General features: G+C 35.1%; 3 protein-coding genes across 5 annotated transcripts in view; all 3 read left to right on the top strand.

Moving 5' to 3' along the window:
* Positions 1 to 2,024: 2,024 nt before the first annotated feature.
* Positions 2,025 to 7,836, top strand: chchd2 (coiled-coil-helix-coiled-coil-helix domain containing 2). The gene is made up of 4 exons (XM_051130138.1): positions 2,025 to 2,229; positions 3,067 to 3,328; positions 4,273 to 4,468; positions 7,505 to 7,836. Exons 1-4 carry the CDS (start codon positions 2,183 to 2,185, stop codon positions 7,513 to 7,515), a joined length of 516 nt encoding a protein of 171 aa, XP_050986095.1. The 5' UTR covers positions 2,025 to 2,182; the 3' UTR covers positions 7,516 to 7,836.
* Positions 7,837 to 8,170: 334 nt separating this feature from the next.
* Positions 8,171 to 20,455, top strand: phkg1a (phosphorylase kinase, gamma 1a (muscle)). 2 transcript variants are annotated; one of them, XM_051130127.1, is made up of 10 exons: positions 8,171 to 8,337; positions 9,150 to 9,246; positions 10,630 to 10,808; positions 10,924 to 10,978; positions 16,103 to 16,168; positions 16,420 to 16,583; positions 18,354 to 18,444; positions 18,599 to 18,752; positions 18,869 to 18,994; positions 19,371 to 20,455. In XM_051130127.1, exons 2-10 carry the CDS (start codon positions 9,164 to 9,166, stop codon positions 19,635 to 19,637), a joined length of 1,185 nt encoding a protein of 394 aa, XP_050986084.1. In that variant the 5' UTR covers positions 8,171 to 8,337; positions 9,150 to 9,163; the 3' UTR covers positions 19,638 to 20,455. The 2 variants fall into 2 exon arrangements, with proteins under 2 accessions (XP_050986084.1, XP_050986085.1); XM_051130128.1 differs by having other exon boundaries at positions 8,182 to 8,337; positions 9,139 to 9,246.
* Positions 20,456 to 22,375: 1,920 nt separating this feature from the next.
* Positions 22,376 to 22,660, top strand: part of urb1 (URB1 ribosome biogenesis homolog) — a 39,569-nt gene continuing 39,284 nt past the window's right edge. For both annotated transcript variants that reach the window (XM_051129861.1, XM_051129862.1), the window contains exon 1: positions 22,376 to 22,582. In XM_051129861.1, the coding sequence (XP_050985818.1) occupies positions 22,450 to 22,582 (133 nt within the window). In that variant the 5' untranslated portion in view covers positions 22,376 to 22,449. The remainder of the gene's footprint in view (positions 22,583 to 22,660) is intronic.

Below are 22,660 nucleotides of genomic sequence, written 5' to 3'. Positions count from 1 at the left end.
CAGACTCACTGATCTTAAAATCGACAGCAGTGAAACTGATGTCAAGTTAGACTGCTATATAACACAAAGTCAGAGTGGAATGCAATTTACTATATGTACTATAAAATAGATGATTAATTACTAAACAAGAATCATATATATATATATACCAGTCGTAAGTAGCATGGGTATGTTTGTTGCAATAGCCAACGATACATTGTATGGGTCAAAATTATCTATTTTTCATTTATGCCAAAAATTATTAGGATATTACGTAAAGATCATGTTCCATGTAGATTTTATTTTTTATTTTTTTGTATATTTCCGACTGTAAATATATCACATCTTACTTTTTGATAGTAATATGCATTACTAAGAACTTCATTTGGACAACTTTAAAGGTGATTTTCTCAATATTTTAGATTTTTTGCACCCTCAGATTTTAGATTTTCAAATAGCTGTCTTTTGGCTGAATATTGGCCTATCATAAACCAGACATCAAAACTATGAATAAACACATATGGAATTACGTAGTAAACAAAAAAGTGTGAAATAACTGAAAACATGTTTTATATTTTAGATTCTTCAAAATAGCCACCCTTTGCTTTGATTACTGCTTCGCACACTCTTGGCATTCTCTCGATGAGCTTCGTGAGGTAGTCGCCTGAAATGGTTTTCCAACAATCTTGAAGGAGTTCCCAGCTGAGCACCAGATGCTGAGCACTTGTTGGCCCTTTTGCCTTCACTCTGCGGTCCATCTCATCCCAAACCCTCTCGATTGGGTTTAGGTCCGGTGACTGTGGAGGCCAGGTCATCTGGCGCAGCACTCCATCACTCTCCTTCTTGGTCAAACAGCCCTTACACAGCCTGGAGGTGTGTTTGGGGTCACTGTCCTGTTGAAAAATAAATGATGGTCCAACTAAATGCATCCCATCCGGTTTGGCATGTCGCTGCAGGATGCTGTGGTAGCCATGCTGGTTCAGTGTGCCTTCAATTTTGAATAAATCCCCAACAGTGTCACCAGCAAAGCAAAGCACAAAGACACGGCGGGTGGAACCAAAGATTTAAAATATGGACTCATCAGACCAAAGCACAGATTTCCACTGGTCTAATGTTCATTTCTTGTGTTTCTTGGCCCAAACAAATCTCTTTTGCTTGTTGCTTTTCCTTAGTAGTGTTTTTTTAGCAGCTATCTGACCATAAAGGCCTGATTCGCGCAGTCTCCTCTGAACAGTTAACCTGTGATTTCTGAGGCTGGTGACTCGAATGAACTTATCCTCAGCAGCAGAGGTGATTCTTGGTCTTCCTTTCCTGGGGCGGTCCTCATGTGAGCCAGTTTCATCGTAGCGCTTGATGGTTTTCGCAACTGCACTTGGGGACACATTCAAAGTTTTTGCAGTTTCCAGACTGACTGACCTTCAGTTCTTAAAGTAATAATAGACTGTTGTTTTTCTTTACTTAGCTGATTGGTTCTTGCCATAATATGAATTCCAACAGTTGTAAAAAAAAAAAAGGGCTGTCAGCTGTGTACCAACCTGACTTCTGCACAACACAACTGATGGTCCCAGCCCCATTAAGAAGGCAAGAAATTCCACAAATGAACCCTGACAAGGCACAGGTGATTCATCATGAAGCTCATAGAGAGAAGGCCAAGGGTTTGCAGCACTGCCAACAAAGCAAAGGGTGGCTACTTTGAGGAATCTAAAATATGAAACATATCTAGAGTTATTTCACACTTTTTTGTTTACTACATAATTCCATATGTATTCATTCACAGTTTTGATGTCTTCAGTGAGAATCTACAATGTAAATAGTCATGAAAATAAAGAAAAACCATTAAATGAGAGGGTGTGTCAAAACTTTTGACTGGTAGTGTATATGTATGTATATATATAATAGATTTTTCAAGTTCTAAATTCCACTTTAAAAAAAACGAAGTAATTATGATCAAATAAATGACAAGCAAAACACTATTACGTTTCCGCTTCACTTCATTGCAGCATACAAACATTCCGGAAATACGCCACGCGCATGAGCGGAAGTTCAGCTTTATGATGTAATACGCTAGAAAGTTCCCGGATAATAAGTACAGTACGAAGGTCAGTAGCGTACAGACAGAGTGAATTACTTTATAGTAGTGCTAAAAGAACAAAACTTTCAGCAAGTCTCGGATCTTTTCTGGTATTCGACCTAAAAACGCAACATGCCAAGAGGAAGCCGAAGCAGAACTTCGAGGATGAGTCCTCCAAGGTGGGTTAGAGAAAGCGACTGTCCTGAGTTACATGTGTCAGTGCTAGTCATGTGTCAGTTACTTAACGTAGGCTGCTTAACCAACAGTTTAATTCAGCAATCATCTTTAACATCATTGACACCTACAGCTTCAGAAGACAAAACCACTGAATGTCCCTTTAAGCATGTTAGTTACTGTAGAAGACATATATCCTACATTCATATGATCGTAAGTGTAATATGATCGAGCCGGCATTGGGATGTATTTGTTTACAATATCAAATCTATGAACACAAATGACAAATGCTTTAAAATGCTTCTTTAGTTAAGTTAGTATTTGATGTGAAACATACGCATACTTGCAAGTGTAAGCTTAATATCGTGTTTTGTGTAAAATTCCCTTATATTAAAATGCAGTGGTTTTATAATTCTAGAAAGATTTTTGTTACATTGTTTATTAAATTATAGCTATTTATTCGCCTAAAACCTTTTAAACTTAAAGCTTTCAAAACTATTTAAAACTTTTGACCAAGCTTTAGTTAAATTAGTAAAATTATTTAGGTTTTTAAACTATTAATATTGAGCATTAGATGAGGAGAAAATTTTATCTAAAAAAGAAGAAAAAAAAAAAAGAAATTAACAGGAATCAGTAAACGTTTATTAATAGTTGAGTAATAAATGTAAAATATCTGCTTACAAATGGCTGAAGAAGAAGAAGAAATAGAACCAACAGCCATAAAAATATCAAATATAGATGATAACCCAGATCTGTCATTGAAATGCATTGGTATGTGAACCTTGTACTAGGAGTTCTTACTGTACAGGTAAATGAATGCACACTTTGTTTTTTCACTCTAGTTACTCCTCACCATCACCTCCACCAATGGCTAGAGCAGCTCCTCCACGATCATACGCACCAGCGCCTGCACCCCCTCCACCATCGGCCGTGGCCGCTCCTGCTGCTGCTCCCCGCCAGCCGGGAATGTTCGCTCAGATGGCGTCCACTGCGGCGGGCGTTGCGGTCGGCTCTGCTGTCGGACACACGATAGGTCACGCCATGACCGGCGGCTTCGGTGGAGGTGGACACTCAGAAGCTGCCAGGCCTGATGTAACCTACCAGGTGAGCACAAAGCCAAACTACCTGTTTGAATAGTTATGCTCCACTCTCCCTTGAGAAAAAGTAGTACACTTTTGCGTACTTCTAAAAAGACTACATGAATGTACATAAGCTGCACACTTGAATATGTCTTTGGACACTTAATTGTATGTTAATTGCTATTAAATGAAAATGTATTATTTTATTTAGTGTTTTTACTGTCAGTTTAAAATTACGTCTGTTGTCTTCTATTGAGATATGGTACTGCTAAATGTACTGACTTTAAATTTATGGCAAACTAAGGTATACTTTTGCTGAAACCTTTATGCCAGGTATATAAATATACTTGTAATTGCACATTTGTAATATTTATTTAAAATAAGTGTATGACAAAAGATTAAAACAGAATGAAATTAAATGTAAAACTTTTAATTTTATATTATTACTGAGTCTTTTTTCAAAGCTGTACTTACATGTGTTAACCATGAAAAGTGGTCTCTCTTTAAGTAGATTTAAGTGGCCTTTTATTTCATTAATAATATTTCATTGATATCTGCAAGTACAGTTTTAAAAATGTATGGAAACACTTTATTTTGTGGTGTCATTGTTACAGCGTAATTGTACATTTAAGTATAGAGTAATATTAGTTAACTACATGTACTTGTTATATGCTTAGGGTTAGGATGAAAGTTTGTTTGAGGGTTAGCTGCATGTAATAATGCTTAATTTATTGTTATTACTATAGTAAACACATGTAATGTGCAACAAGAAGTACAATCTCTAAAATATAATTTTAAATCCTTATATAGTAAGTATGAATGACAAGCATCATGTACATCCATGTATTAGTATTTATGTTAATCTTTTATATCTGGTTGATCTTGCAAAATGACTTGATTTCTGCTTTAATATGACTTAATGACTTAAACCGAATCCTGAAAGCTTCTTTATCCTAAACGGTCCCATAGGAGCCCTACCAGGGTCAGCCCATGTACCAGCAGCAGCCTTCGATGTACCAGCAGCAGCCGTCAATGTACCAGCAGCAGGAACAGAGTCCCTGTGCATACGAGCTGAAGCAGTTTATTGAATGCGCTCAGACACAGAGCGACCTCAAACTCTGTGAGGGCTTCAGCGAAGTACTTAAACAATGCAAATTCTCCAATGGTATGTACTCGCAACTTGTTAGTAGCATCAGTCTGAAAAGTTGTAGATGTTTTCAGTGTTATACACTAATGCATACTTTTTATATTATAGTGAAAGGACTGAAATTTGCACCTATATGTCTAATGTAAATTGTTAATTTCATTAGTGAAATCTATGACGAAAAATGTTCCTCGAAGTTTGATGCGACAATTAACGGTCATTAACCGATAACAGAGATTATATCAACAAGCAATATTGTTGACGAAAAGACTGAAATGTAGTTAAAAGAACAAATTTTACCAAACCTTTTTATTTTTGTTGAAAAAAGCAGAGCCAAAACATATCAGACTGCTGTACAAAACTATTATGCGACCTTTCATGTTTGCAGTTGCCAGATTTCAAGAGCTCAGATTCTCCAATCACAGCTTTTCTGTTAAACAAATACATACTCTGATAGGCTTCTTGCTTTATGCAGTCTGGTAACCATTCATAAGTGCTCTCTCCATGATCTAAAAACATGGACATAAACTGTACAAGTAGGCTGGAGTTCAGCGATCTCCATTTGAAGTATTCTGCTTAAATTAAAGTTACTTACACACAACCTCCAAGCGGCAGTAAGTCTTTTTTGCCGTTGTTTTAAAAGAGAAACATTAATGCAATTTAGAATTATTGGAATTACTATTAGGAATTATTCTGTTAATATAATATAATATAATATAAAAGTTAATATAATATTTGAGGTAGGTTTTTTTAAACACCATTTTCATAACATAGACAGGGTGCATGTATATCTAAAGTCATTGGTGTTTATTTAGCCTCTAACTGATATCCTGTTATAAATCTGTACATTAGATGAGGTTTATAAAATAAACCATGCATATGAGTTGATTCTATTGATTTGTGCTTATTGGTGAAAGAGCAACTTCTGATTAAATATAAAAATAAATTCCCTAACTGAGAACAATCATTACAGTAAGATGAAAATATGACAAAAATATAAGTTCCCACTGACTAAAACTAGACTAAAATGCTCAGACAGTCGTGACCCTGGACCACAGAACTGATTGGAAAGCTGATTTTAAATAAGCTTTCCATTGATGTATGGTTTGATAGGACAGTACAATATTTGAAACCATTTGAAAATTTGGAATCTAATGGGGAAAAAAAAATCTAAATTTTGAGAAAATCACCTTTAAAGTTGTCCAGATGAAGTTCTTAGCAATGGATATTATTAATCGAAAATGAAGTTTGGATATATTTACAGCAGGAAATGTACAAAATATCTTCATTGAACATGATCTTTACTTAATATCCTAATGATTTTTGGCATAAAAGAAAAATCGATAATTTTGACCCATACAATGTATTGTTTGCTATTGCTACAAATATACCTGTGCTATCTAAGACTGGTTTTGTGGTCCAGGGTCACAATTAGACTAAAACTAAAACAAGCCAAGTTGACTAAACATGATTAAAAACTAAAAGGAGAAGTCCACTTCCAGAACAAAAATGAACATATAATGTACTCACCCCCTTGTCATCCAAGATGTTCATGTCTTTTTTTTCTTCAGCTGTAAAGAAATTATGTTTTTTTTTAGTTAAACATTTCAGGTTTTTTCTCCATATAATGGACTGATATGATGCCCCGAGTTTGAACTTCCAAAATGCAGTTTAAATGCGGCTTCAAACGATCCCAAATGCGGTGGTAAACGATCCCAGGCGAGAAGGGTCTTATCTAGCGAAATGATTGGTTATTTTCATTTAAAAAAAATACAATTTAAATACTTTTTAATCTCAAACTTTCTCTCCCTGAACTCTGTGTATTCTGGTTCAAGACAGTTAGGGTATGTTGAAAAACTCCAATCGTATTTTCTCCCTCGACTTCAAAAATCATTTCAAAATCATTCTACATTGCTGCAGAAGTACCGACACAGTCTTTTCAAAGTGAATATGCAAAGATCAAACACCCTTAACAAAAAAGGTAAAACAGCGATATAGGATGATTTTGAAGTTGAGGGAGAACATGAGATGGGAGTTTTTCGACATACTGTAACTCTCATGAACCGGAACAAAAACAGTCCAGAGTAAGACAAGACGAGCGTTTGAGATTTAAAAGTATATAAATTGTATTACATTTATGAAAATAACAGATCGTTTTGCTAGATAAGACCCTTCTTTCTCGGCTGGGATCGTTTACAACCGCATTTGGGATCGTTTGAAGCTGCATTTAGACTGCATTTTGGAAGTTCAAACTCGGGGCACCATATCAGTTCATTATATGGAGAAAAATGCAGAAAATCCCTCACAAAAAAAAAAAACCAATTCTTTATGGCTGAAGAAAGAAAGACATGAACATCTTGGATGACAAAGGGGTGAGTACATTATCTGTCAATTTCTGTTCTGGAAGTGGACTTTTCCTTTAAATTTGACACCAGACTAAGACTAAATTTAAAAATAGCTGACAAAATAACACTAAATGTAAAAAACTTTTTAAGTCAGTTGTTTGATTTATTTGCTGCCAGACTGATGGAATAGTAAGGCATTATTAGAAATCAACTGAATGTATTAAACAATATATTTGCATGTTTTTAGCTTGATCAGAGGACAGGGTTAAATCGCTTAAATCGTCTGGTGGGTCATTAATGAATAGCAGCCAAAAATAACTTTGCTATGCACTAAGCAGGAATCAGCAGTTTTCATTATTCACGTTAATAACGTTATGAAATGTTCCGATCCACATGCATCTTGATGTTATTACAGCAATATATTTACAGTTTTTGACTCCTGCTAACTGCTGAACAATAGCTAAACAAATGGTTAACACCGAAACCTTTTAAAAGAAGTGCAGTTTAACATGAACTACATACATTTATGCAAAGTTGTTCTCTTATTGCAATATATTGTGTATGCACCAGTTTTATACATTATGTAATGTGTAACTCAGTTTGCCTCAACAACATGCCTTGCTATATTTTTTTCCGCTCATCATATTTTTTCATTGTATATTAGTTGTGTTGTTGTAAAGAAATTAAAATGGATTTTTTTTCCTTCCCACAGGACTGTCATGAGGTTTGGATTGGAGACATGAACACAACCCTATTCCATAACCATTCAACATCTGCTCGTTTCTGTAAAACGTTTCCTCTTAAAAATGCATCTCAATCAGATATTAGAACCTATGTGAAAAATAAAAGCAGTGATTTGGAAGAAATGCTGTGTAACATTATGTGATGCATAGTATTTATGTATTTGGTGTAGATCTTTTTTTTTCTTCTGGCGTTACTGTAGAAGAGATCACTGTATTTCTCTGCAGAAGGATTTATGATCATATTGAAAATGTTTAATTGAAATTATGTTATCTTGAATAGTGAATAAAAGGATCAGAAACATTCAAGTGCCCTGTGTTGTCATTTTTACACACGATGTCTGTTGAAATATATAGCATGACTATAGCCTTTATTCAAATTTAGGCATTTAACAGACACTAATGGTACTGTCAGTTTGTCTGAATTTCAATAATAAATTTAATAGATATCAAATCATCCCATATATGATAGTATGTTTAAAAGAAAAAGTTGTAAATAGATATTTTTGTAACATAATTAATGGATACAGAAATGTAGGTGTGAGCTGGTTTTCTTTTTATTAGAGTGCATTACCGTAAGTGGTAATACGATATGCGACTGTCCTGTCTTTAATACGGCTTTTTTATTTTTGGATCTTGACATTCACAGTTGCCCTTTCGGCGCTGTGTTGTTGAAGGCAGCAGACCGGTCATATCTCTCCCGGTATATTTATGTAGGAAGTCTAGAACATGGACTGACCGCCGGCTGCACGAATCGACGCAGAGCAACACTGTTAAACAGAAGGATTAATACTAATTCTAACAGGTATGTCGAGTTTAAACGCTGTGAATTCGCGTTTGTAATCCGCTCGCGTGAAAGCAGATTTCCGTCATGCACTTCGCCGCCGTCGCCGTCCATGATGCTGCAGCTCAGATTGATGCGGAGCTGCTGCAACCCTGTAAACATTGCGACTACAGGACCGCGTATCAGGGTCTTTTGCCAACGCAGCTCGTCACAAATCTCGTTTTAATGTTAGAACGCTTCAAATAATAAGAGCGAGAGAAATAAACCTGCAGACGTATAAAACATGCTCATGTTTCTGACCCATGCTAAATGAAGCCGTATAATAAGATCGCTGTACACTATGTATAACATGGTATTTACATCATATTCTAAAGAATACCATGGCATATGTCAGAAATGGTATCGCATGTTATGGTGTGTAGAGAAATAACAACATGATATTCTACAGAAAACAAATCACACAATTACCTACATTATATTTGGAATGCTATGGTATATGACTGTGGTAATTATGTAGTACACTTGCTTTTCAAAGTACCCTGGTATTTCCTTCTGGTAATTCTTATGTAAAAGCTTGAGCTGTTTTATTTTTATTATTTGCCTATTTTTTTATTTTATTTATTTAATTTTATTTATTATTTTTTTTGTGTTGTTATTATTATTTGCATTATTAATGCATATTATGATTGTATTATTTGATTATTTTATAACTAATACCAATATGTTACTAAATGCTGATTTTATAATCAACTTATAAACATTTATTCTGAGTGTAACGTATGTGTGAACTAGCTGATGTCCTGTAATTTTACAATAACCCAGTTTTCGTCCAGGTGAGTCTATAATAATGACCAAAGAAGATGAAATTCCTGACTGGGCTGGAGCACAGGACTTCTATGAGAAGTATGATCCGAAGGAAATCCTTGGAAGGTATTGTCATATTGTCAAGACATTTTAGTAAAGACCAAAAATATTTCAGCCTAATTTACATAATATATCACCAAAAAATATTTAGAAATGACTAGTAATTTTTTCTTATTTATTTAGATTTTGGTTTGAAATATGACCCAGATGGCAATTTTTGTGGCATACTTAATAATCAATCATAATAATCTAAAGTAGTCATTTAATAAACTCCAAAGACAACTAGAAGTTGTAAAGATATGGATTTATGAATTATTGTGGAGCTTGACTCTACAATACAATATAAAATATTAAAATAGAATTTAGATTCTAGCACTCTTGGTCCCAGAGTTATGAACTAAAACAAAAATGTACTTATAGTTGCAAATTTTGAATAATAGTATTTTCATAAAGTTACCTAACAGGGAGGTGTGAAACACCCACACAACCCACTATTTTCTTCACAAGACAAATAATATGATCATTAAACGATTTTGTTTGATTTCAAGTGCTTTGTAATGACTATTTAATTTTTTTCTTCTTCTTATATTTCCAAAATGTTTTCAAAATTTTCTTTCAATTTTGGTTTAAAATATGACCCTATTTCTTGAAGGTTTTTGTGGGATAATTAATAATCAACAGTAATAATTTTAGCAATTTTCAGTAATTTAATAAACAACAAATACAACTAGAATGGAATGAAATTCATGGCACCAGTTTGGGCTTTTTTTTTTTTTTTTTTTTTTTTTTTAAATAAATAAACTGAAAACCATATTGGTTTATAGTTTTGTCTGTGTGACCAAACCATGTGGACTGGTTGTGGTTAACGTCAGTCGAGTTTAACCAAACTGTGTAGCCTGTACCTTTTTATCACCAAAAAATAAATAAATAAATAAATAAATAAAATAGTTGCGACAAAAAAATAATTGTTCTTGTCAATTAACATGAAATTAAAATTTATTTATTTATGTAAAATGCATATTAATGCACATTTATAATATTTCTATATTTTTATAATATTTCTCTAAATCTAAATTTAGAATGGCTTAAAATTGTTGTAAACACATGGATTTATGAAATAGGACTTGACTCATGATTTCAGGGAGAAACAGAATTTTGATTCTAGGACTATGAACTAAAATGGAAATATACTTATAATTATAAATGTTTAATAATAGTAATTCCATAAAGGTTAGGAAGGTGTTGGTGTGTGTGAACTGGTTAAAAGATTTGATTTATTTACTTTTTAATTAATATTTTTGCACTGTATAATGTAAAATGAGGTAACTGGACAACTCACTATTTTCTTAAGAAGACAAATAATATGATCATGAATTGATTTTGTTTGATTTCAAGTGTTTTGTATATTGAGAATAGTGGTTCTCCTAATTGATGGTGATTGTGTTGCAGAGGGGTGAGCAGTGTAGTTCGACGCTGCATCCATAAACGCACCACTCAGGAATATGCAGTCAAGATCATAGACATCACGCCGTCAGATAAAATGAGCCCTGAGGAGATCGAGGAGATCAGAAATGCCACAATAAAGGAGGTTGACATTCTCAAGAAAGTGTGTGGGCAGGAGAATATCAGTAAGTATCCACAAAGTAGCGGCTTTAAATCATGAAATGTAGCTTGTTGAGGAAGTGTATTAATTTCTTTAGAGTGTTTCAAATGATTTGAACACATTGTTTCTTGCTTCTCCAGTTCAGCTGAAGGATTCCTTTGAAACTAAAGCTTTCTTCTTCTTAGTGTTTGACTTGTAAGTATAGTTCATCGTGTATGATTTCATACCATATTCCACTATATAAACAACGTAAAAATAAAAACGAAAAACATTGTTTAAACCCTTTCCAATAAAGATCTGTAAAGCGTATTTGGATTTTACAAAAAGATAATGAAACTGCAATATTCTAAAAAAGAGATGTTTCTTATGTTGCTGAGCTCATATATATACAGTCATGTGAAAAACGTTAGGCCACCCTATTGAATTTCATGGTTTTTGTGTATCGGGCCATAAGGAAAAATTATCTGGTCCTTGGCAGGTCTTAAAATGTGGAAAATAAAACAACACATGACGTATTGCACCATGCCATTTATTTAACAAAAATAAAGCCAAAATGGGAAACCATGGGATACCCTATGATTTATTTGCCTGTAGATCCACTTTTAGCAGCAATAAGTTGAAATAATCATTTTCCGTATGACTCGATCAGTTTTTCACATCATTCTGGATGAATTTTGGCCCACTCTTCTTTACAACGTTGCTCCGGTTTATTGAGGTTTGTGGGTTTTGTTCATGCACAGCTCTCGCCACAGCATTTCAGTCAGGATGAGCTCTGGACTTTGACTGCGCTATTGCAACACCTTTATTCTTTTCTGTTAGGCCAATTCAGACTGCACAGACAAACACATTTGTTGAGGTTTGACTCATTTGACTCATATGCCACGTTCACACAGCAGTAGAATATGGTTGTCAGTCCTGTATTTGAGTCCTTAATACTGTTACGTTCACACACAGTACGGCTATCTATGGGTGTGACAACCACATTCTATAACCGAACTCACACCCATAAATTTTCAGGACTCACAGCTGCATTCTCGAAACACTCGCACTGTGTGAACGGAACAGGACTGCACAACTAGTTGTCCATCAGGTCATTCAGTACGAGACAGCCACTCTGCCACACACAAATGCGCATCTACCGTGTGTTGCGTGCTTTTCTGTGTGATTTCAGTAACTTACAGTGACAAAGAAATGAGCTGCGTGTCTTCTTAAAGTTTTATATCTAGTCTCCACCGGAGCCACTCCCATCAGTTTTGTGTTTTGTGTGCGGCTCAAATGCTCCGCTGTTCATCCAAATATAAGCTGCTGACGGTTAATGTACGTTTGATGAATGAACTCGCGACTCAATCGGACTCTTGACGTGTCAGAAAGGGATAAAACTTTCTGTTTTATGGATGACGCTATCTTTGATATTACTGTTGCTATGGTTACTGGTAAGGAATACGGGCTTGACTCCAGTTGCATGTTCATACAGACCCTGATAGCACACGTATATCTCGGAGACGTCTATTTGACGTCTCCATTTACGTCTGCAAGACATCTGCCGTAGTTTGCTCATCTGCAATACGTCTATCAGATGTCAAATAGATGTCTATTAGATGTCTTTAACATGTTTATGATTTAAAATATATGTAAATCTGACATCTTACAGACATCTGCCAGACGTTTATACACAGCAGATGCTTTCCAGATCAACAGACATCTTGCAGACGTACGTGTGGTATCTGGGGACAGTATTCGAGACACTTCTTTATAAGCTGCTGTGTGAATGGGACATTTCCCCTGTTGAAAAAAAGAGCATATGCTGGTAGGTATGTTTTGTAGGTTTTGATGCTGGTTTATGCTGGTTTATGCTGGTCCTTGACAAAAACCGATAGTGTCAACGTAGTCATAATGTACAATTGGGCCACGTTTACACTCTCAGTTTTTGGGATTGACAACCGCATTTACTTACAAGTGTGAGTCTCGAAATGTCCCATTCACACGGCAGCTTACAGTCAATTTTCAAATACAGTCGTTTTTTACTGTAAGTTACCGAAACCATCAATTAAAGCACGCAGCACATGGTAGACACGCGTTTGTGCAGCAGAGCGGCTCTCTTGCACTGAATGACATGACAGACAAATAGTTGTCCAGTCCTGTTCCGTTCACACAGCGCATGTGTTCCAAGAATGCGGTTGTGAGTCCTTGGTTATAGAATACAGTTGTCACACCCATAATTAACTGTACTGTGTGTGAACGTAACCGTATTAAGGACTCAAATATGGTATTGACAATCGTATTCTGCTGCTGTGTGAATGCGGCCTTAGTGTTTGTTGGGGCAGGGGCAGTTATTTTCATAAAATTCTAAATCCAACAGATAAATTGTTTGTTAGTGTTTGTTGTCGTTTTTCTGTGCGGTGTGAATTGGGCTTTTCAGCCATTCTTTTGTAGATTTGCTGGTGTGCTTTGAATCATTATTCTGTTTCATTACCAAATCTTGGCCAGAGTTTAGCTGTCGGACGGATGTCCTCACATTTGACTCTAGAATACTTTGGAACACAGAGGAGTTCATGGTCGAATTAATGACTGGGAGGTGCCCAGGTCCTGTGTCTACAAAACAAGCCCAAAATCATCAGCCCTCCACCAGTATGTGTGACTTTTGGTATGAGTTGTTTGTACTGACATGCTTATTAGGTTTTCACCAAACCTGGCGCTGTGCATTATGGCCAAACACCTCCACTTTGGTCTTATCAGTTCAAAGCACATTGTTCTAGAGGTCTTATGGTTTGTTCAGATGCACTTTGCAAACGTAAATCATGCTGTCATGCCTTTTTAGATAGAAGAGGGTTTTCTTCTGGCAAGTCTTTCAAACATGCCATACTTGTCCCATATTTTTTTAGTTGTACTGTCATGAACTTTTTCATTTACCATGTAGACTGAGGCCTGTATAGTCTGAGGTGTAGTTCTTGGGTTATCTGCCATTTCTCTGAGCATTACACGGTCTGATCTTGGGGTGAAACTGCTGGGACGTCCACTCCGGGGAAGATTGGTGTCTCTCTTGAATGTCTTCCACTTGTGAATAAACTTCCTCACTGTAGAATGATGGGCTTCAAATTGCTTGGAAATGGCTGTGTTACTCTTCCTAGATTGGTGGCAGCAACAATTACTTATCTAAGATCATTGCTGATGTCTTTGCTGATGATCAGTTAATCAAAGACATTTTAATAGCAGTGCGTGAGTGCTAATTACCCTTTTAATTCCTATGTAAACAGCAAGGGTGTCCTCACTTTGTCACACACGGCTTTTCCATTTTGGCTTTATATTTGTTAAATAAATAATGGCATGGTGCAATATGTCATGCGATGTTGTTCATTTGATGTTTTATTTTCAAAATTTTGAGACCTGCCAAGGTTTTTTTTATTATGTCCTGATACGGAAAACCTGACTTGATGTACAGTCATGGCCAAAAATATCGGCACCCTTGCAATTCTGTCAGAAAATGCAACACTTCTCTCAGAAAATTGTTCCAATTGCAAATGTTTTGGTATTCATGTGCTTATTGTTTTTGTTTGCACTGCAACAACATGAAAAACAGAGAAGAAAAGTCAAACTTGATAAAATTTCACACAGAACTCAAAAATGGACTGGACAAAATTATTGGCACCTTGTCAAAATTGTAAGAAATAATTGCTTTTCCAGCATGTGATGCTCCTTTAATTTGTATTTAGACACACCTGTGGCAAGTAACAGGTGTGGGCAATACAGTAATCACACTTGCAACCAGTTAAAATGGAGAAAAGTTGACTCAACCTTTGTGTTGTGTGTCACACTAAGCATTAATTAAAGAAAGAAGTGTAAAGAGTTGTCTGTGGATTTGAGAGAAAAAAATTGTGGAAAAACATAGACAATCTCAAGGATACAAGTCCATCTCCAGAGATCTTAATGTTCCTGTGTCCACTGTGCACAATATCATCAAGAGGTTTACAGCCCATGGCACTGTAGCTAACCTCCCTGGACATGGACAGAAGAGCAAAATTAATGAAAAATTACAATGAAGGATTGTTCGAATGGTGAATAAAGAACTTCAAAGAAAAGAACACAGTCCCTACAGTCAAACATGGTGGAGGTTCAAAGATGTTTTTTTCTGAGAGTAGGGTTGCATTTTCTGACAGAACTGCAAGGGTGTCGATATTTTTGGCCATGACTGTGTATATGTATATACACAGTTTTTGTATATGCATCTCAAAAAATTTGAATGTTGTGAAAAAGCTGAATGTTTGTAACTTATTTCGAAAACTGAAACTTTCATATATTCTAGATTGATTACATGTGAATGAAAAAATTTCAAAAAAATGTTTTGTTTTAATTTTGATGATTAGAGCTTACAGCTCATGAAAGTCAACAATCCAGTATCTCAAAATATTAGAATATTTCCTAAGATCAATCAAAAAAAGGATTTGCAAAACAAAAAAATTCAAGTTTTTTAAAGTATGTTCATTTATGCACTCAATACTTGGTTAGCAGCACAAATTACAGCAAATTACTTGCTCCTAGCACAAATTACAGCATCAGTGAAGTGTGGCGTGGAAGTGATCAACCTGTGGCACTGCTGCAGTACTATTGAACCTTCAGCTCATCTGTATATTGTTGGTAGCCCTTTTCCTGAAGACGTCTGAGCATGGTGACTCTTGATGCACAGATTTCAGCTTCATTCTACTCCTAGTAAAGCTCTCCCAAGTGTTTGAATTGGCTTTGCTTGACAGTATTCTCAAGCTTGCGGTCATCCCTGTTGCTTGTGCACCTTTTCCTACCCAATTTCTTCCTTCTAGTCAACTTTGCATTTAATATTCTTTGATACAGCACTCTGTAAACAGCCACCTCTTTCAGTAATGACCTTCTGTGAATTATCCTCTTTGTGGAGGGTGTCAAAGATTGTGTTCTGGACCATTAACAAGTGGCTTCAAGTCAGCAGTCTTCCCCTTTTTAGTTGTTTCAAAGAACAAGAGATACCCGGAATTTGTACTGTAGGGATGGTCATTTAATGAAACTCAAATATAAATATTCTAATATTTTAAGATACTAGATTGTTGACTTTCATGAGCTGTAAGCTCTAATCATCAAAATTAAAAAAAAACTTTTGAAATGTTTCACTTTACATGTAATTAATCTAGATTATATGAAAGTTTCAGTTTTTGAAATACGTTACAAACTAAAAATGAACCTTTTCACGATATTCAAATTTTTTGAGATGCACCTGTATATATATAAACTACAGTAACATTTATAATTTGTAATACTATTTGAAACAGTTAAATGCAATCAGTATTTTTCTCACAGGATGAAGAAAGGAGAGCTTTTTGATTACTTAACCGAGAAGGTTACGCTCAGTGAAAAAGAGACAAGGTTAGTATAATGGATCTCATGAAACTCTTGTGGCTCTTGTCGAAATAAATGTTTGTGGTTGTTAACATTGTTACAAGTTCTGCTGATTGACCTGTGGTACTGAACCAGAATTTTCCTTTACTTTATTGAACTCTGTATAATGTAAATGTATTGTATTTTATTCCTGGTTTTAGTATGAAATGTGACCATAGCTCAGAGTACAATAGTGCATTTTGCATATGTATTTGCAGAGCTATATTTTCATTTTGCAGGAAGATTATGCGGTCACTGCTGGAGGTGGTTCAGTTCCTTCACTCTCAAAACATTGTGCACAGAGATCTAAAGCCAGAAAACATCCTTCTGGATGACAATATGAACATCAAACTCACTGATTTCGGCTTTGCTGTGCAGATTGCACCAGGACAAAAACTTAATGGTATGTCACTTTATGTTTTTTTTTCTTTTGTTTGGTCTGTATTTATTTTTTGATAAATTATTTAAAAAACTTAAGTGTATTTTTTGTTATGCCTGTGTATGTAATCTTAAAATAGGCACATGATAAGATAATATTGACATATCGATCGCAGGCCCCTGAATATAATCCATTCATAATCATATCATGGCATGTTTTGCAAATGTTGTATCGTTGGTTAACTGAATCAGTGTCAGATCTAACCAAGATGGAATATTTGATTTACACCATTACTAGCTTGATGCCCTGCATTTTCTGATCAGTAGTTGTCAGGTTTGTGCAACTCTAGGATTCGGGTTTCATGCTATCTTCATATGAGAGGTCAGTGTGCTACTGGAACTGGAGGAGCTATTTGCTATTTGGTGCCCTCTGACCTTTATTTTGGCCTTTAACCAGGGACAACGAGTAGCCATCACTGTTCTAAGAATGACCAATAAATTACATAAACCTGTTTTTAATATACTTTTTAATATATAATTTTTAATATACTTTAGCATGAGACTGTAAATGGGTAAATTTCATCAAGCATATTATTACTTTAATGCAAAAAAAAAAAAAAAAAAAATCTTATTAAGCATCATTATGTATCTTTTAATACATCATGTAAGATCCAGTAGTCAACATTTGAAGTGAATCAAAAAAGTCCTAAGACAAGAACGGGTATTGTTTTGGTTTAGGACAACTTTGATGAAAGGTTTTGATCCACGTCAAATGTTGACTACTGTATTCTTACATGTATAATATTCTAAATTAATCTTATAATAAAAAATGTATTACACAGTCTTATCATATATGATTTTGTATGAATAATTTATATATCATAAATCATACATTATACAATCTTAATTTCTAAATAATCTTATAAAATATCTAAAAACCTATAATATAATCAATAATATAATCACTATATAATATAATATAATATAATACTATAATCACTTTACATTAAGGTTCATTTGTTGACAACATTAGTTAACATGAACTAAGAATTAACAAAACTTCAACAGCTTTTATTTATCTTAATAATTTTAGCATTTACTAATGCATTAGTAAAATCACAAGTTGCATTTGTTAACATTAGTTATTGCTCTGTAAATTAACATGAACTAACAATGAACGACTGTATTTTTATTAGCTAACATTGATAAAGTTTAATAAATAGTGTAATAAATGTATTGTTCATTGTTTGTTCATGTTAGTTAATACATTAACTAATGTTAACAAATGACCTCATCATATTTATTATATTAAATTGTAAGCTATAATGGTAACACGATAGTATAGGGACCAATTCACACTGTTAACTAGCCACTTATTAGCATGCATATTATATTAAATGGGCATCCGATGACCCCTTTAATACTGAGAATTGGACCTTAAAATAAAGTGGGACCGATATAATAATATAATTTTTATTATTTAAAAATAAATTGAATTTTTTTTTACATCATATATATACTACTATTTATACTACATTTATGCTAACAATTTAAACTGGACAAAATGTGTCTGGTCAGAATGTTTTTCATTAATATACAACAATAATACAATTGTTGTTTAGTTTACGTTAGTTTAGTTTAAAAACCGGACATGAGATTCAGCCAAAAAATTGTCATTTATATTATAACATGATGATATGTTATGATCCCAAATACATTAAATGTTGTGCATGGATTATAATATGACAGCCAAATGACAATAGAGCTTCCTCTGATCTTGTGTTGTCACATATAGAGGTATGTGGAACGCCAGGCTATCTAGCCCCGGAGATTATCGAATGCTCTATGGATCCTCATCACCAAGGTTACGGGACCGCCGTTGACCTGTGAGTAGACCGTCATATCTTGAGGACAGACTTTTCATAGCATTCATATAAGAACTTTGTCCTGATGGCCAAAGACAAGCTTATGAAAACAGTTTACATTCTACTTTTAACTAGGGCTGAATTGAGAAACCGCACCATTTCTTGTGTTTTTCAGCTGGAGTGCTGGGGTGATCATGTACACCCTTCTTGCAGGTTCTCCGCCTTTCTGGCACAGGAAGCAGATGCTAATGCTGCGCATGATCCTGGCAGGGAGCTACCAGTTCACCTCTCCGGAGTGGGATGACCGTTCAGACACTGTCAAAGACTTGGTACGTCTAAAGCCAATGTAGGAATATAAAAAATAGTGACATTTTACCAGCCAGTGAATACAAGCCTACAATAGATCCACTAACCTGCACTCTATGGTGTTTGTAAACCTTTTCAGATCTCCAGGATGTTGGTGGTAAATCCTGAGGCACGTTACACTGCCAGAGATGCCTTAAACCATCCTTTCTTCCAGCAGTATGTGGTTGCAGAGGTGCGCCATTTCAGCCCGTATAGGAAATTCAAGGTAGAGTCTATACATTTGAAAATATGTACCTATTGGATTACTTAGTAATAAACAGTGATTCAATGATCCATTAAAAAAGCCACTTTGTTGTTCCTGAATGAATTAGCCGTTTTGAATGAATTGGTTGAATGAATGATTCAATGACTCACTTATTAAGACAACATACGGCTGTAGTTTTAAAAGTATGCTATTGTTTAATTTTTTTTCTGCAAAAATGGATTTTGCTGATGCTTAAATTGATTTGAATTGTATTGATTTATCACATTTTACAATGTGACATAAAGCATGATGATTACAGAATAGTTTGCCTTTTATAAAGGTAAAAATTGCCCCAATGGAAAACCATGTAGGTTTATACCAAACACTTGTTTTTCAGGTGATCTGCATGACAGTTCTGGCAACAATGCGCATTTACTGCAATTATCGACGTGCCAAGCCAGTTACCAAAGATGTGATCAAGAGTGACCCCTATGCAGTAAAGCCTATTCGCAAGCTCATCGATGCCTGTGCATTTAAGATTTATGGACACTGGGTAAAGAAGGGCCAGACACAGAACAGAGCTGCCCTGTTTGAGAATAGTCCAAAAGCTATCCTGCTTTCTCTAGCAGCGGAAACAGATGATTCATCTCTCAGAATGATGTAATGGATGTAAAGCACACTACTGAAAACTATACAGGATAATATGTTCAAGAAATAGTTATGACATCAATACCTCATACTGCATGACATTGTGAGATGTTTTAATACGTCTTACATGAGAGCAAATATACTGTTACTGAAAGATTTTGTGAAACTGCACTGAACCAGGATACCTGAAGTTCTTGTGCTAATATGGGTCATGTTTATTTATTGTGATATATGATAAAATTATTTAAAATATTAAATCAAAACAAATTATTATATGACACAAAATGTGTATACAAACAGATTTTATGGTGTTGTGTATAATGTGGGTTGCTATTGTACATCTTTCAAAAGCAAATGTTGGTAAAAATCCTGTTACTCATTTGACGGCTACTAAAATCTTAAACTAATGAATTAGAGTTTAATTAATTTTAGTCCAATGATTTATTCAAAAGAATGAATCATTAAACAGAACGATTTAAAAAAACAATTCCAATTGGGCCCAACTGATTCAGTATATATATATAATTGTCAACAGAAGCAATACATTTTTGTAGTTGTTCTGAGTTCCATATACTTATTATTAATAATGATGTTTACAGGTCAAACTGATTTTAAATTTTAAAATGAATTTAAAAATCACACTGAAAATAATAAATAGTAGTAATTTTAAACAGCAAATAGATCAAAACAATAGTGTATTGTCAAAAATGATTACAAAATACATTGCAAAAATAAAACAAAAGAAATATGAGAAAATATGATGAATAAAAGATGTACTAAGCACTGCGATGTAATGTTAATGATGGATGTGTACTAATAAACTTATTAAACTCATTTGTATGCATTATTGCACATAGCTCTCTAAACATGTAGAAAATTCACTAAAATATGTGCTCTTCAAATGAATAACATTTGTGTGGAAAGTGCCTATAATGGATAAAATCTTGCAGAAATCTTTCGCTACATTAGTGTTAGGATATAGCAAAGTTTTAACATTGAATTAGTGAGTCCACAGTTATTATTCATCATCAGCTAAATATCAACGAAAAATAAGGTTATGCTACAAAAGGAAAAACTGCATTTTTACAACTTTCCAAAAGAGGGTAAAAAAGAGATGGATTACAATGTATAGCAGCCAACATGTGTTTAAGTCATTCTTAAGGCTTCATTTGTTTATAAATGAAATCCAGTGAGTCATTTACAGTCTTTTTATGCCAGAACATACTGGCCAGCAGATGCACTCGATACTCTAGCTCTGGCCTTTCTGTTGTCTTGGTGAAAAGGTCCAGTTAGTCATCATACGTGGATGTCCCTCCAAGTGACTCGTCAGAGATGGAAGCACATGAAGAATCATACTGGTGGTCTGATGACCTTCTTTCCTGTTCTCTGCTTTTTGACTTGCCGTAAGTCTTTTCTTTTTTTACCGCCCTGTCTTACCTTGACCTGACTGCTTAAGCTTTGGTCAGCAGGTGCTTTGGATTTACCAGGACTGGCCTCATGGTTGACCTGGTGAGAAGGTCCAGGCTGTTCCTCATCCATGCTGCGTCCATCCATAAGTATCTCCCTACATGCTGCTGGTGGCTTATTATTTTACATGGGATAAAACCCAAGGGTTGAGGAGGGAGCCACAGAATGCACAGTGACAGCCAGCATTGGGGCCAAAGGGTTGTACAGAGTGTCTGGTGTCCAGAGATACAGGAGGAGTTGCCAGAGAGCTCCTAGAGTACATACCAAACCTGGGGCAAACTCAGGCAGGTTACGTGGTAAGCGTATCTGGCCATACTTGCCTACATACTATAATAAACGCAATTCCTGGAAAAGCATTTCTATTTAAATGATTCTCCTTATCATAACCACTGGGTGGCTCAAAAAATAAGATGGGCATGTGCAACAAGGTATCATCTTTGTCATCGTGATCCATAACAATTTTTTTTGTAAAGTTTAATGGGACATTGGAGCTACAAGTGCTCAGTAATCTCAGTATTTATACAAATTATATTACACAAATGTGTCTTTCACAGTGGTGTTGTATACAAATTTTAAGCACTTATAGTTCCCCTAAAGCAATTATACATTTTTACATTCTTAAAGTCCACTTCTAATGTTGTTGTTTTCAACAAGCAGAAATGTAAATTTAGATCAATTTACTCTTATATTGTTTTTGACCCCCTTGTTTTAAAACTCAATAAAAAGGAGGATTGCAATATTATGTTTACATCCATAATACTGCAATACAACTGACAGGGCACTTTACCATTGGCGATTAAAGGGGCAGCGGCTTAAGCCCTGGGATGAACAGATAACCAGGAGTAATATCAAATATGAGCCTAGTGAGATGTGCTTCTATAACCTCCTTTTGCTTCGACCAGTTCGAAAAATGTGAACGAGAAGCACACTAAGTAGTACGGGCTGAGGGGCGAAATGCACTTGTAGCAAAACAGATTATATTATAACCAGTTGGTTTACTCTAAATAAATAGCATGCGTTCAAACCAGTGATGTAACCCTTCTTTTAACTGCGAGATTCGAAACGGCAGAATTGATTCCGACCTCCCATGCAGCAAAGTCCTGGCTCATGAATATATAAACATTACGTGATACGCTTGTAAAAAGTGGGCGTGGAATTATCCCGTAGCGAACGAATTCTTTGCTTAGCGTATGAATATTAATTAGATATTGTGACGCTTTAGAGAGATTCTAAAAAACGTCAGCACGTCAAGATTAATATTCATGAGATCAGCGTTTCCACGTGTTTTGCTTCTCCGTCGCTTGGAGTTTTACACTTCCGCTGTTCCATGTGTCTGTTTTCGTTTACAGTGAGATACAGCAATGGCTACTAAACGTCAAAATGAGGATCCTCCTAAAACCGTTACATCAGCTAAGAAAACCAAAACAGACGAAAGCGAGTTTACTGGTACTGTCTTTAAATCCATGCTAAAAGATTCATCTAAAGCGCTAAAGGGTGAGTGTATTTTAGCCGGTCAGGCATCCGCTTAGGCTGAAAACAGCTAATGTGTTGCATGTTTTTAATGTTTTATTT

Source organism: Labeo rohita, chromosome 15, assembly GCF_022985175.1.
Source record: "Labeo rohita strain BAU-BD-2019 chromosome 15, IGBB_LRoh.1.0, whole genome shotgun sequence".
Taxonomy (NCBI): domain Eukaryota; kingdom Metazoa; phylum Chordata; class Actinopteri; order Cypriniformes; family Cyprinidae; genus Labeo; species Labeo rohita.
This window is presented reverse-complemented; position numbering and strand designations above follow the sequence as displayed.